Source organism: Cucurbita moschata, unplaced genomic scaffold (assembly GCF_002738365.1).
Source record: "Cucurbita moschata cultivar Rifu unplaced genomic scaffold, Cmos_1.0 Cmo_Scf00082, whole genome shotgun sequence".
NCBI classification, from domain to species: Eukaryota; Viridiplantae; Streptophyta; class Magnoliopsida; order Cucurbitales; family Cucurbitaceae; genus Cucurbita; species Cucurbita moschata.
Window position 1 is genome coordinate 230,599 of NW_019268598.1, and position 17,870 is coordinate 248,468.

The 17,870-nt window shown below is 34.9% G+C and overlaps 2 protein-coding genes across 2 annotated transcripts; both read left to right on the forward strand.

Annotated features, from left to right (window-relative positions):
* The first annotated feature begins 4,432 nt into the window (after positions 1 to 4,432).
* On the forward strand, positions 4,433 to 8,471 carry LOC111438768 (subtilisin-like protease SBT5.3). The gene is made up of 10 exons (XM_023076645.1): positions 4,433 to 4,523; positions 4,598 to 4,707; positions 4,780 to 4,877; positions 4,952 to 5,116; positions 5,946 to 6,583; positions 6,657 to 6,754; positions 6,926 to 7,171; positions 7,306 to 7,420; positions 7,527 to 7,740; positions 7,929 to 8,471. Exons 1-10 carry the CDS (start codon positions 4,440 to 4,442, stop codon positions 8,465 to 8,467), a joined length of 2,307 nt encoding a protein of 768 aa, XP_022932413.1. The 5' UTR covers positions 4,433 to 4,439; the 3' UTR covers positions 8,468 to 8,471.
* Positions 8,472 to 12,484: 4,013 nt separating this feature from the next.
* On the forward strand, positions 12,485 to 16,752 carry LOC111438770 (subtilisin-like protease SBT5.4). The gene is made up of 11 exons (XM_023076647.1): positions 12,485 to 12,814; positions 12,896 to 13,005; positions 13,095 to 13,192; positions 13,400 to 13,564; positions 13,654 to 13,756; positions 14,054 to 14,579; positions 14,830 to 14,927; positions 15,024 to 15,269; positions 15,620 to 15,734; positions 15,832 to 16,045; positions 16,211 to 16,752. Exons 1-11 carry the CDS (start codon positions 12,731 to 12,733, stop codon positions 16,750 to 16,752), a joined length of 2,301 nt encoding a protein of 766 aa, XP_022932415.1. The 5' UTR covers positions 12,485 to 12,730.
* Positions 16,753 to 17,870: the final 1,118 nt, after the last annotated feature.

A 17,870-nucleotide genomic window follows, 5' to 3' on the forward strand; every position in this document is an offset into this window, starting at 1 on the left:
GCGCACAGGTGCGAAAGCACACAGATGAGGGTGTTCATGAGGCGCATGACACTATGGGGTTCCGCTGACCTCCGGACGTCGCTACAGATTAGCTTGACCAGAGGGTCCAGGGGGTGTGCGAGCGCCCTGGGGACTCACACTCGCACGTGTGAGTCGTGTGTAAGGAAGTACTACACATCCAATTTTTCCGAGACTGGAGGCCACCCCTAAGATGATTAGAGATAGGTCCCTAATCATGATTGCATGTGTTTGCATTAGCATGGCCCCTATAGTGGGGTCACTTACTGAGTATTTCTTCGAAATACTCAGGCCGTGTGCCATATTGTTTTTTTTTCCAGGTAAAGGCAAGGCGCCCATGTACGGTTGACGGTGGCATCGCGATCAGAGACTGTGGCGCGTGCATAGGATAGGTGCATATTTGATTCCTAGTCTTAGTTAGAATAGGGCGTTTGCAACCCATTCATTTATATTAATTAATTTGTAGTCGTTTTATTTTATTTTCTTTTCTTTTTGGAACTCTAGCTCAATGTTTGAAACACGTAAGTCCGGCAGTGTTTTCCAAAGTTTTTAATGTATTCTGAAGTTTTAAATTTTTCCGCTATTAATAATGAGCATGCTTAGATTTTATTCTGCATTAGAGATGAGCATGAGACGTTAGTGGCGACTCTGGATATGTGGAAATTTAGGGTCGTTACAGTTGGTATCAGAGCTCTAGGTTTTAGATTCTGTAGACTAGCCTACGATGTAGGCTTGGCACGCTCCACGGTCCCAACGTCGATGCCCCGTCACCGTCAGGTACGCCTTGCATAAGATAAGAAAAGAGAAACGTTTTAAAACTCGCATGCATTTATTTATTTATTTATTTTTTTTATGTTGACATTACTGATATGGTTGTGACATTCCACGTATTTATTTAAAAGTATGATGTCATGTGTTGCATGCTGAGTAATTTTGGTTAGTAGCATGAGATGATGCTTAGCATGACGAATGTTTACTTCTTTGGCGTTACGATGTATGGTATAGTGTNTGCATTAGAGATGAGCATGAGACGTTAGTGGCGACTCTGGATATGTGGAAATTTAGGGTCGTTACAGATGATGTCTTGAGGTTCGGACGTAAGGGCAAGTTAAGTCCTAGATTCAGTAGACCATTCGAGATTCTCGAACAAATTGGTCCAATAGCATATAGTTAGCCCTACCTTCCTCCCTCTCAGGAGTACACGATGTATTTCACGTGTCGATACTGAGGAAATACATAATGGACCCTATCCATATAATAGACTATGAATCCCTCCAACACAACGAAGATTTGAGTTACGAGAAAAAAAAACCATAAGAATCTTAGCTTGGGAAGTGAATGCACTAAGCAAAAGGGACATTGGGCGAAATCACCACACCAAGAAGGCCACGTGGGAGCATGAAGACGAAATGAGAGAAAAAATACTTCGAGTTAGTACAAGAGTTTGAAAAGTTTTTTTAGATTATAAAATTAAAAAAAATAATAAAAATGATAATAATTTAATAATAAGTAAAGAATAATTAAAAAAGAAAGAAAAAAAAAAAAAGTAAATGATCCCTCTCTCTGCCTTCCCCTCCTACAACATTAGAATGATCATCCATGCAGAAAAAAGAAACATAACAGAAAGAAAGAATGGCAAATTTTTTGGGAAGAGAAAAATAGGAAAAAGAAACAAAACATAAAAGAAAAAATGAGAGATTTTGAGGAGAGAAAAATAGGAAATGGCTTTACTCTATGCAGATTTAGAAAAATATGAAAGAGATAGAAAAGTTACGGGTAAATTTAGATGTCTTATTCTTTTATCCTTTGCAAATAGATAGAAAAGTTTATATTTTTGCCAATATAAGGGTCATGCAAAGTACAAACACACTCAACAATGCTTTAGGGACTTATTACTATCTCTTCCTAGGGGTGACCTCCGATTTGAACTAACTTGGATGTGTAGTACTTCCATACAAACGACTCACATGTACGAGTGTGAATCTCCAGACGGTTCGCACCCCTCCTGGACCCATCATCGTCGAGCTAGTTGTCCATAGTGACGTTTGGAGGTCAGCAGACCCCCGAGTGTCATGCTCTGCATGATTACTGTCATTATCGTAATGTGCGCGTCCGTACTCATCATCATAAAAATGGGAAGTATTCCAATGCTTATGTATACACAAACATGCCTGAGGTCCCTCTATTTTTCGTCCTTAAAATGTCTTCCTGACACAACCCTAGTTTCATCTCTATTACTATTAGTAATACATGTGCTTTAGTTATTCATCTTAACATCATTATTCATACTCTATAGGGTTGTGTCATAGGCCGATTTTTGGACATAATGCAACATGGCATTCACAACATACATCGTGCTTAATATGAAAAACATTGACATGTTAAAGTAGCAACATCATGCATCATAATCATCATACATCATCATCATAATGCCATCAAATACATAATAGTCATCATAGCACGTCATCAACCATCATCATACATCATCATATAACTCATATACGACATCATACGTCATAATCATACATTATACGTCATACAGCAAACAAGTCTCTAGCCTATACTATAGTAAGGTCACATACTTGGTTGACCTTAGCCTGCGTTCTTCTTAATTCAATAAACGTTAACTTCCATTCCTCAAAAGCTGCTCCAAACGTTGCCGAGGTTCGTTTCCTATTGGATCGTTCGACACCTTTCGTTAGTATTTCACAATTAATAGTAATTTCAATTGACATATGTGAAATACAACATTAAAATGACCTCGATTATCTTAATTAGGGTCGAAAACAGGTCCGAGATGGTCGAAATGGTGGGATTTGGGCAAAAATTGGGGTACCTTAGCCGAGCCTCGACGTCGAGGGCTTCTTTTTGATGTAGGTCGACACATGGCACAATAGGAGTGGCCCACGTTTCTGTTTACCTCTTGGTTTGAGGCACGGGTCGAGGCGCGAGTCATGGGACATGGCCTATAGTCACGGGTTGCACGCTAGGTTGCGATTTGGGCCTCGATTTCTCAGATTGCTACAGGCACGACTACTATAGATGGACTAGGTCGAGGCTTTTGGTCATGGGTCACGGGTGCTGCAGGCTGTGTGGATTGACCGTATGGGTTGGACCTCGGTTCGTGTTGGTTGCAGGCTGCTGTAACGAGGCAAGGAAGGCCACGGGTGAAACCGACCCGTATTTAGATCCGTCGGATCCTTTCTTCTTCACATGATGCACAACGAAATTTTCCGATGAATTTTCTCTCTCCTCTGTTCAACGTTCTTGAAGCTATTTTTCATTTTATTCCTTAAAAAAAAGTTTTAAAAATACTTACGTGTTAGTTTTTGATAGTTTTTGATGAAACAATTAATACTTTATTTAAAAAATAGAGTTAACTTTCGAAACCATTTTAAAAAAACTTTCAAAATACTCTTAGTTTTTAAAACTTTTTTAAATTCTCAAAAATACCCTAACCATTAGTACGATTCTATATATACTTCCTAGAATACACATACCCAATTAGAGAAATTAAAATGGGGAAGATTAATGAAAAGGGCAAAAGAGGAAAAATATCCGTTTTCCTTGAATTAATTTGTGGTTAAATATATCATTAATTCAATGCACCATTTAAATTAGGGTAATTATAAATTATATAAACTTATTAACTTTCCTTCTTATAAATACACAATCCCTTCATTTTTTTTTTCCTTTTTTGTTTCATATAAAAAAACAAACAAAATACAGCGCATTAGGATAAAAGTAATCATTATAAAATAATAATAAAATTTTCATTTCGGAAGAAAAAAATACAATAAAATTAATAGAGGTCATGGACTATACTCGAGATATTCAAATGACTCGAGAACCCAGTCAACCTAGTTTATTTTTTTTCAATATAGGTTAGGTTGAATTTTTGGAAAATAAAAAAAAATCGAATCTGTTTGCAGGTTAACATTTTCTTGGTTGGTCCAACCTGATCAGCCCAAAAATAGGGTTGCAACTCAATCTTAGTTTTAAAGATTATTACAAAGATTAAAAGGGTTTGTTTGTAACTTATTTAGTGACGCGGGATTTTAATTATTAATATAATATATATGATATATAAGTAGTATTTTTTTTTTAAAAAAAAAAAACAGCTGACAACCGAACGAAAATAAAGAGTTGTAGTGGCTTCTGAACTTTATTCAAATTGTTTAAGTCAGCTACTAAACCAATCCAAAATTTCGAATTGGTCCAAAAGATTTTAATTTGATGATTAAGGCTATGAATGGTTTTAAATGTTTTTCATTTCCTTTCGAAAATTGCACCAATTCATTTAAAAACTTTCTTTAAATAAAAATGAAGAGTCAAATGAAGCATAGGCCATTTAGGTTTGTTATTATAAAGCGGAAAAGAATGGAGGGAGTTGCTCATTCATAAGCTTCACGAACAAAGCTATGGAGGGTTTCAATCTATCTTCATTGATTCTTCTCTTCTTTCTTTTCCCTTTGTTGCAAACATCCACCATTGCCACCCAAAAGGCAAGCCAATGATCAACCATTATTTTGATTTTTTCTTTCTTCAATCCTATTTCTCATTTCTTCATCTCGTGCAGTCTTACATTGTTTACTTGGGATCACATTCACACGGCTCGAATCCGTCATCAGCCGATCTCCGAGTTGCAACGGAATCTCATTATAGTTTGCTCGGATCATTGTTAGGAAGGTGAAGCTTCTAGTCTATGTCATTACATTTTATTTGCCAATTTGCTTAATCTTCTTATATTTTCAAGTATAGCAATGAGATGGCCAAGGAAGCAATCTTCTACTCCTACAACAGATATATCAATGGCTTTGCTGCCGTTCTTGACCACACAGTTGCACAAAATCTAGCAAGTAAATCATTCGATCCAATACTTAATATGAATCGATACTCATTTTGCTGCCTAATTGGCTACATATCATGGTAGGACATCCCGCTGTTGTATCGGTTCAGGAAAACAAGATGAGAAAGCTGCACACAACAAATTCATGGGAATTTCTTGAGCTAGAGAATGGTGGAGGAACTCCTCCAAATTCCATTTGGAATGTTTCAAATTTTGGTGAATCTACCATCATTGCCAACCTTGACACAGGTCGGTCCTGATTATCACTACAAGAAATAATGAATACGATAACTTACGAAAAATGCTACTATAGATTTTTTTATAGCGTTTTTCATACGTTGTGACAGCCCATGTAATTAAAAGTCTTGAATTTTTTAAAGCAATTTTTTATACCTATAATAGATGGTAATAGAGTATGAAACTATGGCTTATATATGTTGCTATGAAAACGTTCATGTTATTAAAAGTCTGTAATTTTTATAGTGTTTTTGTATAGCTATAATGGATGCTATAATAGAGTATAAAATTATAACTTATTTATGTTGCTAGGAATAAAAGTCTGAGACTTTTTATAGTGTTTTTTTTATAGCTATAATAGAGTATGAAATTATAAATTATTTGTGTTGTTATGAAACATTCATATTATTAAAAGTCTGGAATTTTTTATAGTGTTTTTTTTATAGCTATAATAGAGTATGAAACTATAATTTATATATGTTGCTATGAAAATATTCTATGTTATTAAAAGTCTGAGATTTTTTATAGCTATAATAGAGTATGAAACTATAGTTTATATACGTTGTTATGAAAAGATTTGTCTGAGATTTTTTATAACATTTTTTAATAGCTATAATGGATGTTGTGATAGAATATGAAACTATAACTTATATATATTTCTATGAAAACATTCCCGTTATTAAAAGTCCAGAATTTTTATAGTATTTTTTTATTTTTTTTTATATAGTTATAATAAAATATGAAAGTATAACTTATATATATATATATATGTCGGTAAGAAAACATTTTATAGGGTTTTATTTCTAAGTTTTTGACCATTCTAAAATTTGGATTGGTATAGGCGTGTGGCCAGAATCAAAGAGTTTCAGTGATGAAGGATATGGGGCTATTCCCTCTAGGTGGAGGGGAAGTTGTGAGGGGGGCTCTAATTTTCATTGCAACAGGAAGCTAATTGGAGCACGGTATTTCAATAAAGGTGTTGTCGCCCTTGCAGGATCCCTTGATGTCAGCTTTGACACAGCAAGGGACCAAGAAGGGCACGGAACACACACTTTATCCACGGCCGGAGGCAGTTTCGTTTCGGGAGCTAACGTTTTTGGTTATGGTAATGGTACTGCAAAAGGGGGTTCGCCTAAAGCCCTTGTTGCTGCCTATAAAGTATGCTGGCGTACATTTCGTGGTGGTCAGTGTTCAGATGCTGACATCCTAGCTGCCATAGAAGCTGCTATTACTGATGGTGTTGATGTTCTCTCACTTTCACTCGGTCGAGGTCCTATGGAGTTTTTCAACGACGTAGCAGCGATCGGAGCCTTCCATGCAGTTCAACAAGGGATCGTTGTCGTTTGCTCGGGTGGAAACTCAGGACCCGATCCACAGAGCATAGAAAATGTGGCACCTTGGCTTTTCACTGTGGCTGCTAGCACAATCAACAGACAATTTACTAGTTATGTGGCCCTTGGAAACGAGAAGAATATCACGGTACTCATTTTATTACTCTATTTTCTCAAGTTTTTTTTGTCATCTTTAATGATCTTCAAATTATCAACACTAGGGAGAAAGTCTTTCAGACAAAATATTGCCAGCTCAGCAATTCTATCCATTGATTACTTCCGCAGATGCGAAAGCTAACAATGCCGCTGTTGAAATCGCGTAAGTATAGGTTTAAATATTATTTTGATCCATATAACATTAATTTTGGTTCATTTTCGTCCCTATGCATTTGAAAAGTCCATTTTTGATCTATGTACTTTTAAAGTTCAACTAAAATGTTCAATTTTTAGGTAAGAACACTAATGAGGAAATTGTGATGCATCCTTGCAGTAAACTATGTGTGGAGGGGTCTCTTGATCCGAGAAAGGTGAAAGGGAAGATTATAGTTTGCGTTAGAGGGGACGATGCAAGAGTGGACAAGGGTTTTGTGGCTGCTAAAGCAGGTGCTGTTGGGATGATTCTAGCCAACAACGAGAAATATGGGAATGATGTTGTAGCCGATGCACACATCCTTCCTGCCTCCCACATAAGTTATATCGATGGCGAAACCGTCTACAAATACATCAACTCCACCAAGTAATTACTTCATCTATTGAAATTGAATGACTTTTTAAGGGTTTGAAAAAGTGTTTTTAATAAATTAAGCACTTAGAAAGTATTTCCTAATAAACTCTTAGTCACAAAACTTATCGTTATACTTTAACAACCAGAACTCCAGTGGCTTACATGACTCATGTAAGAACAGAGACAGGAATCAAACCTGCACTTGTTATGGCTTCATTCTCATCTAGAGGTCCCAGTTCAATCGAGGAGTTGATACTTAAGGTTTCCACGTCTGCTCTCCTTTTTATTTATATTGTGTTTCTACCGTAGAATATTCAATGTTCAACTCGAAATCTTAAGTGTGTATCTCACTTTTTCTTTTCTTTAGCCTGATATAACAGCACCGGGCATCAATATAATTGCAGCCTATTCAGAAGATGCATCGCCAAGTGGTTCACCATTTGATAACCGTCGAATTCCATTTAATGTAGTATCTGGCACTTCCATGTCATGTCCGCATATTGCTGGTATTGTTGCCCTTCTCAAGACCATTTATCCAAAATGGAGTCCAGCAGCTATCAAATCTGCAATCATGACCACAGGTACATTCAAATTATTAAATCTCAAATTATTAAATCATTATGTAAATAGTTGGGCTAAGATATAAAGGATTAACTGCGTTAAAGTGTTGATATAATCAAATTTAGCGTAATCAATTAGAGTTCCATGGTGATTCGAGAAGTTATTTGTGCTCATACCCATTGTAATAACATTTCCTTCGCTTCTTCAGCTGAAACTAGAGCCAATGACTTACATCCGATACTAGATTTCACCAAGCTTGTAGCCAACCCATTGGCATACGGTGCGGGACATGTGCAACCCGACCGAGCAGCAAATCCTGGCCTTGTTTATGACCTTACCACCAATGACTATTTAAATTTCTTATGTGCTCGAGGCTACAACAAAGCACAACTCAGTAAATTCTCCAATACGTCATTCGTTTGTTCAAAGTCATTCAAACTAACAGATTTTAACTACCCATCAATCTCGATACCCAATATGAAATCAGGACCTATGACAATCAAAAGAACAGTTAAGAATGTGGGAAGCCCAAGCACATATGTAGCTCAGGTGGAGGTACCCCCAGGAGTTTTAGTTTCAGTTGAGCCAAATACATTGAAATTTACTCGAACCGATGAAGAGAAGACTTTCAAAGTTGTATTCCGGAGTGTGGCAAACAACAAGCATCGAGGCTATGTATTTGGGTCTTTGAAATGGTTAGATGGTAAGCATCATGTAAGAAGCTCAATTGTAGTGAATTTGGGATGATTTAGGAGAAGAAAAAACATGTGGTGGTGGTCGTTGAAAATGTGTTTTCGTATCAAATTCTATGGTTTCTAAGCCATTGTATGCATCTTTCTCTTTCCCTCTTTTATCTTAAACGGTCTAAAATGTAAATAACTAGATCGACTAGTTTTCTTGTTTGCTATAGCTTGAATCCATGATCGACACTATTTAACTAGATCGACTCATTGTCTGGTTTGTTATTGCTTGAATCCATTATCATTTCAACTCATTTGAATTTATTTTAAATTTCAAACACATATTTTTCTTTAACAAATCTAATATACATTAATTTAGTTAATATTTGATTTCAAATATAATAGAGTTAAAAGGATATTTTCTTACGTTGTTTTATTACAAATTTAAGAATATTATTAAAAATTTTGAAATAAAATTGAAATTATAAAATACTTTTGTTAAAGTTTATTTTGGAGAGACTATGAATACCTAAATAATTAAATTTTTGTCATTTATAAGATTTTAAGTAATTTTTATGGTAGATTGCATTCGAGTTAAGCCTTCATCAAGTTTGATGATGGAGTGAGTCAATTTAGAACCAGGTTCCAAATCTTGCTTCTAGATCTACTCGTAAACATCAATAATTTTATTTATATTGTGGAATTGAAGAATGTTGAGTAGTAAACTTGGAAATCAATTATAAATTTTAAAAAGGATTTTATTGGGAAATCGTGGGAGCTGAAGTTATGGTAAAGTGGCCGAACTTATTTTTTGTGCAAAACATTGTGAAAGAAGGAGTAGAAGTAGCCAGATGGTAAAGATGAAGAGGTCGAGTCATTAGTGAAGTTGTTGCAGGTGGATCCGAAGACTAAAAATGCATAGTTATGGATGAGAAGTTCGAGGTTTCAATCATGATAGAGAAGAAGAAATTTTGAAAATTTGAGAGGTATACAAGGCCTCGAAAGGAAAAGGGAAGTTTGAACACGTAGGTGGGACTTCCTTCAAAATGCTACAATCAAAAGCTATTAAATTTTAGATGTATTTGACATCTTTCCATGGTTCAAAATTTTATAAGTTCGAAATTACATATTTCTAATATTTTTAGATTTTTTTTTATTTATAGAAAATTTATAAATACTATTTCATGAAATTTTAAAAATAAAAAAGAAAAGAAAATAATTATAATAATTAAGATCAAAATATAATTAATAAATTGCAAAATAAACTTTTTTTCCTTTGTTCGATTGTTTTTATTTTATTTTTATTTTATTGTTATTTTTTATTTTGTATTATTTATTCCTAAAATATGATTTTTAAAATTTTGTCTATTATCGTTTCCTTTTTACTTTATTTTTTTCAATTATATTATTTTATAATATATCTCATTTAATATAATTTACTCTACCTTGAATTAGACCTAAATTCATTTATTTGAAAATAAATGTTAAGATTTATTACCAAATAAATTAAAAATCAATTAAATTAAATTGGATAGAATTAAAATTATTTTAATAATCTAACTTAATAAAAATAAAATAGTCAAAACATAATTAATTATTTAAAATTAAATAATATAATAAAAAAAATTTATACTCTTTTTTCAAGCATTTTTTACCCGACATTATAACAAAATTGAGAGGTAAGAATAAAGACGGTAATTTTACAAATTCATAAATAATCTAAAAAAATTATCTTTTCAACGGAAATTAAATAGCTTAAAAGGGAAATTTTAAATTACAATGTTTATGGTCATGAATTGGGAATCCTAAATTAACAACAACAAAAAAAGTTGAAAAAATTAATAAATTATTGAGGTAACCCATCTACTCACCAGTTTGCAAACTGCAGTGCCCTTTATCTTATCTGGCGAGCATATTCTGGGAGTTCTTTATGTCGGACACCCATTAGAAGTAGTAGCCGTCATGATAGCTCTAAGTTAAATTAATGATCGTTTTCCTGCCTGACTGTTACAACATTATGATAAATATAATGATCGGTTTCCTGTTTAATCATAGTAACATTATGATAACCATAATGATCGTTTTTCTGCCTCGTAACGTCCGTACTATCGTGAAGGATGAATGGTCGTTTATCATATCATTTATCATATCTTTCATGCATACGGTAGGGTTGTATCCCATGCTAGTTTGTCCTTTTGCATGTCAATAATATCAAATCATATCATTCAAATTACATAAATATACCTTCCAGACATAACAATTTTTATCATATGCATATCATACCATAACATCGTATCACAATATATTATATCATAAACATGTCAATTTATCACATATCTCGTACCATAACATATTTCATATCATATCACTATATATATATATATATATATATAAAGTGTTTTGTGGGGAAAGGTTGTATCCCTATTAGGTATCATTTTTGTGAGGGTACTTTTTCACAAAAATGATACCTAATAGGGATACAACCTTTCCCCACAAAACACTTTACTCTCACAAAACATAAATACACTCTTTCTAAAGACATACACTTCTATAAACACCAACAGACACATAAATCATATCACTCAAATACACACTACGGTCACACTTACACAAACTACACCTAAATGACACTCTAGTCAACACGTGATAGCTATACCTATCATCATACTCACAAAAGATACATCACCATTCTCACAAACACAAACATCTAACTATAACCAATCTATACCTACTCCTTAACCTTCTGACACCGATGGTTTTGATGTGTGATCATCGTTGACCGGACCCTCCTTTACGGTTAGGCACCCTCCACTGTGCGCACAAGCCGAAGGCGTAGTGGCAATTCCTTCGCTTACTGCAGAGATAAGGCTGCAGCGCGGCGTAGAGATACTGAGGTTTGACGTTAGACAGTTCATAAGCTCCCACCTAACTCCTTACTAAGATTGCTTTGTAAAACTCGGATGTGATGGTTGACGTCGTTGTTAACATATACCATCCGAGACCCAATCTTTAATGTAAGGCTCCATCCACTGAGTGCCAATGCCGAAGGCGTAGTGGCATTTCCTTCGGTTACTGCAGAGATAAGGCTGCAAGGTGAGTGAGGAAAAAACTTATTAAGTCTTGCATCTTGAGCTTTTTGACCTTTTACTGTGAATAGGCTACTACCTTACTCCTATCGCGGGTTGTTAAGTCTTCCCTTCGGATGTGATGGTTTTCGTAGTTGTTAACATAATATCCGAAGAAGAACAATCTGTAGGGCTCCATCCACTGAGTGCCAACGCCGAAGGCGTAGTGGCATTTCCTTCGGTGACAGCTGCTGGGCGAGTAGGGAAACAGCTTATTAAGTCTTGCCTCTTGAGCTTTTTGACGTTTTAGCCTCGAATAAGGTCGCCCTTACTAGAACTCCTTACCTCTGAGTCTGTGATCCATCTCATCCGAGAATACAATGGATCATAGCAAGTAAGTCACAATCCACTGTGGGCCGTTTCCGCAACTTAGTGGTATTGCCAGCGGATGAAAGCTTCACACAACAGCTATTTGTTGGGTGAATCGCTAAGGTGAGTGGGGAAAAATAGCTTGTTTCCTGATTTGCTAGAACGTCACGTTCCCAGACCTTAACCGGTCAACAAACACTCGATATCAAGCTGCTGGAGCCTCGTATAATCGGGATATCACAAGCTCTATCCCCTTTGAAAAGGATCCTCTATTGCTATTGAGTGTTTTCATATCTAGTTTTTGTTCTGCCCCATCCTATATTTTTGCAAGGGCGAATTTTTCGTCATAATGCTTATTACCCACAAAACTTATTGAAAGAAAGAGGGGGATTTTTTCGTCATAAAGCATATTACCCACAAAACATCTTGAAAGAAAGAGGCTACTGAAAGAGGTGATCTGTATAATTCACATTGCATATTACCCACTAAACCTCTTACCCAGAATCAGGAAAATCGACTCTGAATCCAAAGATAGAGACGCATCTGCTCCCGAATCACCTACAGAAAGAAAAAGAAAGAGGCTTTCCTTACCGAATCAGAACAACAAATATGGGGAAAAATGGAGAGATTCCATTGCTTAAAAAGTTGTATCTATTTTGGAAGGTAGTATGAACAAAATTAAAGAGGATGATCTTGGCTGTCAAATGGGACATGACCATATAACCATAACGTATTCATTCTTGATTCCATGTTTTTGGAGGAGGATGAGTTGTTAAATAATTTTCATTTTCTTACCATAATTATTCTAATAATTTCTTCAAACAAAACACTCATCAACGTTATAAATACAGTAAGAAGGATGAGGAAGGAATCATTATTCTCAAAGAGGAAAAGAAATGGAGGCCTTCAATCTTCCTCCTTTACTTCTCTCATTCTTTCTTTTTGCTCTTTTGCAAACATCCACCATTGCAGCCAAGAAGGTTACTCAATCATCACTTATAAATGCTTTTTAATGTTTATATTAAGTGGGCTTTAGATATTGAAACGTTTATGTTGTGCAGTCTTATATTGTTTACTTGGGATCACATTCACATGGCTTGAATCCTTCTGCGGCTGATCTCCAACTTGCAACACAAACTCACTATAATCTACTTGGATCCGTGTTAGGAAGGTGAAGCTTTTCGTTTCAAATCATGTAGTGTAGATTTGTTGAACTCTCACTCTTCATTTACGCTCTTATGTTTTTGTTTCCGAGTACAGCAATGAAGCAGCTAAGGAAGCAATCTTTTACTCGTACAATAGACATATCAATGGTTTTGCAGCTGTTCTTGATCAGAAAGTTGCAGAAGATGTAGCAAGTAAAATAATTCATCCGATTCTAATGAAGTAAAATTCACCATCAATTTTGAAAACATTTAAAAAGAAAATAACAAATTAACAAATGAAAGAAACTCATAATTTGAAAGTATTGTTTATAAGCTTACTTTTAAAAAACGAAACAGTAATTAATCAAGACTTGTTTTTTCTATTTTATAAAGATCATATTTCTCTCTTTTTCTTTTTAGAACATCCGGATGTGATATCAGTACATGAAAACAGAGGAAGAAAACTGCATACAACAAACTCGTGGAGTTTTCTTGGAGTCGAGAATCATGATGGAATTCCTTCAAACTCAATTTGGAATCTTGCAAGTTTTGGTGAATCTACAATCATCGGCAACCTTGACACAGGTTGGTCTTGCTTTCCTCTTGTAAGTTCTTGGACACTCTTTTGGTAATAATTTGGATACCTTTTCTTCTTGTAATTGGGATCAATACAGGTGTTTGGCCAGAATCAAAGAGCTTCAGTGACGAAGGATATGGACCTATCCCAAAAAGATGGAAAGGAAGTTGTGAAGGTGGCTCCAATTTTAGTTGTAACAGGTCACTTGCATCAAATCTCATATTGTTACTTCACTTCTATTTAATTCTTTTACGCTAAGAAACACGGACATTTTTATTTGACTAATACGTTAAGCACATATTAGAAACTATTGTTGGTAGATATACGCTCAACACTAGTGTTATAAAGTTAATATTAATTTAACTTATAAATGCATAAACTCATCATATTTTGAATTTTCTTCTTATATAAAATCGATAATAGAACTTTCTTGATCGTGTTTGTGTTGTGTTCAAGCAAATTCGATATTGATGTAAAATTGAAACTTTAAAATGCAGAAAGCTGATTGGGGCAAGGTATTTCAACAAAGGGTATGCATCGATGGTGGGGCCTCTCAACTCAACAGCAAGGGATGATCAAGGGCATGGAACACACACTTTATCCACCGCTGCAGGCAATTTCGTTTCAAAAGCAAATATTTTTGGGAATGGTAATGGTACTGCAAAAGGGGGTTCCCCTAAAGCCCTTGTTGCTGCTTATAGAGTATGTTGGCCTCCTGTGGCACTTGGTGAGTGCTTTGAGTCCGACATTCTGGCTGGCTTTGAAGCTGCCATTAGCGATGGAGTTGACGTTCTGTCTATTTCACTCGGTGGAAGTCCTCTAGAATTTCATGATGATCCAATAGCTATAGCATCCTTCCATGCAGTGAAGAACGGCATCACTGTCGTTTGTTCTGCTGGAAACTCAGGACCATCTCCAGGCACTGTTGCAAATGTCGCACCATGGTTGATAACCGTGGGAGCTAGCACAACTGACAGGCTTTTTACCACTTACGTGGCACTTGGAGACAAGAGACACATTAAGGTACTCTTTTATGAAACACAAACACTTTAATTTAACTAACATATTAGTGTTTGACATTTGTTAACTCTAGATAGTTAAAGTGTTTAACGCTCTTTGTATAAATTCTAATTGTGTATTGATCCATAATATATAAATTCATTTTGAATTTCTTTATGGTATTAAATTATATATATATATATATATATATATATATATATATATATATATCATATTTTTGTTGTCTTTAATTATCTTCGATTGTCAATATCAGGGTGAAAGTCTTTCTAATAAAATATTGCCAGTTCAGAAGTTTTATCCATTGATACGTGCTTTAGATGCAAAAAACAACAATAACTCTGATATGGACGCGTGAGTATATTTTTTACGGTGTATGTTTCAAGATTCAAGGCAAACAAAATTACAATAACCACATGATATTAAGCAAATTTTATTTTGATCTTGTAGCATACTATGTCTTGGAGGGTCTCTTGATCCTAAAAAGGTAAAAGGAAAAATTGTAGTTTGCCGGAGAGGGAACAATGGAAGAGTGGACAAAGGTTATATGGCTGCTCAAGCAGGTGCTGTTGGGATGATTCTTGTTGATGACGAAGTAGATGGGGATGGACTTATGGCTGATGCACACTTACTTCCTGCTTCACATATAAGCTTCGCTGATGGTGAATTAGTCTACCAATACATAAACTCTACCAAGTAATTAATCCATCATATTCCATCACCTTTCCCATTTATTCATGAACTTTGGTTGGAAAATTACATGTGTTTTAAAGTTTTTAGGTATGTCTCGATTTCGTCACTCAATTCATAAAATAGTTCAACGAGTCTTTGGATTTTCAATTTTTTACTAATAGGTCTTTAAACTTTAATAAATATCGTATGAGTTATTAGCCATCTTATAAAGTTTTACAGATATATTAGATACAGGAATTAAACGTTTTCATGACTTTTTCAACACTTTTAAATGTATGACCTATTAAACACAAATTTAGAAGTTTAAGAAAGTTGAAGTAGGACTCATATGTCAAGTTTTGTGGTTGAATTAGAACTCCAATGGCTTACGTGACTCATGTGAGGACAGAAACGGGAGTCAAACCAGCACCAATTATGGCTACATTTTCATCCAGAGGTCCCAACACAATTGAACCCTCAATGCTCAAGGTGGGTTTTGAGTAACTTTTTAGTACAAAGTTTAATGTGCCAGCTGCCAACCATAAATTTTTTTTTGAGTTTTTCATTTATCTTTTTTGATTTTCAGCCGGATATAACAGCACCAGGTGTGAATATATTAGCCGCTTATTCGGAAGCAACATCACCAACTGGTGCACCTTTTGATAAACGACGAGTTCCATTTATTATATTATCTGGTACTTCTATGTCATGCCCTCATATTTCTGGTATCGTTGGCCTTCTTAAAACCCTTTATCCAAAATGGAGCCCAGCAATTATGAGATCTGCAATCATGACTACAGGTTCGTTACTTGAACTTCTTCAATCATTATAAAGTTTAAGGACTAATTAAACTAGTGTATTTTCAAACAATAAATAATAAGAGATATTATTTACCGTATTTGCATTATTTTGCGTTAAAAACTATTTGACTTAAATCTTGAAAAACTAATAGATTTGTTTGGCAGCTCGAACGAAAGCCAATAACTTAAATCCAATACGAAGCTCAAGAAAGGAGAAAGCAAACTCATTTGCATATGGTGCAGGCCATGTCAACCCAAACAATGCAGCAAATCCAGGCCTTGTTTACGACCTCTCCATTGAAGACTATTTGAACTACCTATGTGCTCGAGGGTACAACAAAACACAAATAAAGCTATTCTCGAATGATACTTCATTTGTTTGTTCAAAGAAATTCAAAGTAACAGATTTGAACTATCCATCAATCACGATAGATAATATGAGATCAAAAGTAGTGAGGATCAAAAGAAGACTGAAGAATGTGGGAAGTCCAAGCACGTATGTTGCTAATGTCAAGGCACCATCAGGAGTTTCGATTTCAGTAGAGCCAAATACTTTGAAGTTCACTAAAACCGGTGAAGAGAAGAGCTTCTCGGTTGTGTTGAAGAGAGTGCCAAATGATTATCGTCGGGGGGCTATGTTTGGGAGACTTGCATGGTCGAATGGGAAGCATCGTGTTAGGAGTCCGATTTTAGTGGTATTAGGATGATTTAGTAAAAGAACCGCATGGGTTGTGTTTGGTTTGGCTTGTTTTTAGCACATTTCTCATATCTAATAAAAATGGATATTTTGGTGCTTCACATCTACAAATCAAGTTATTAGAGCCTATTTGGGCATGGCCTCGGCTTCCTCTAGTTTTGGATTTAGAACTCAAGTTCATGTTTGGTGTAATGAAGCTGGGTGGAGGCTTCCTCCTTCAAGCCCCCATCCTCTAAAACTTAATCAAACACGCGGTTCAAATATTTTGTAGGATAATTATGAACGATTCTTACTACCAAATGTGAGGAAGGTTTAAATTCGATGAATGTAACACAAATGTTCAGTAAATAAATATCCTAAAAATTTTGTTCGGTGACTATTTTTCTATGTTTTTTTTTTAGAAGGGTATCATTGACGACTTTTTTCATTTTTTAAATGAAGGTAGTTGGCAAATTAGGAATTTTTTTCCTTCTTATTCTTATTTTACTAGAGATGAGAGGAAAACTAAAATTCAAAAGATACAAAATCTTTGAGTGTCCAAGACACTAATAACCTTATTCTTACAAGAAAACTCTAATTTTATCATTTAAAACCTCAAATAAAAGAATTTAGTCATGATCAATAATTTTTAATTTTTTAAGGAATGTTTAAATTTGATTGAAGCCTTTTCTTTTCTTTTTTTTCGTTTTTCAATGGGGTAGCATTTGTAATTTTTTCATATTTCAAAATAGTGTGTTAGCAAGTTTCTTTTCTTATACTTAGTCTACTAGAGACTTCGTGAGACTAAAATTCAAAAGAAACAAAACATTTAACTTGTATACAGACCTTAAAATCAAACCTTTGACCAGAAAATCCTAATTTTACCATTTAAAGCGTAAGGTAAAAAAACTAAGGTAGGATCAATATTTTTCATTTTTTTGTGTGAGCGTGTTAAAATTTGATGAATTTGATGTATATGTCCAGTAAAAAACACGTTTTAAGAAACCATCATGATAACCTTGAAACAAATATAGCCACTTAGGCCGATAGCAGCTGGTACAATGTTTGTAGTACTTCTACTTCCCATTTCACTTCGATATGGTATCATTGAGCTAGGCATAAGGTTGGTTAGAGTTGTGTAACTTGATA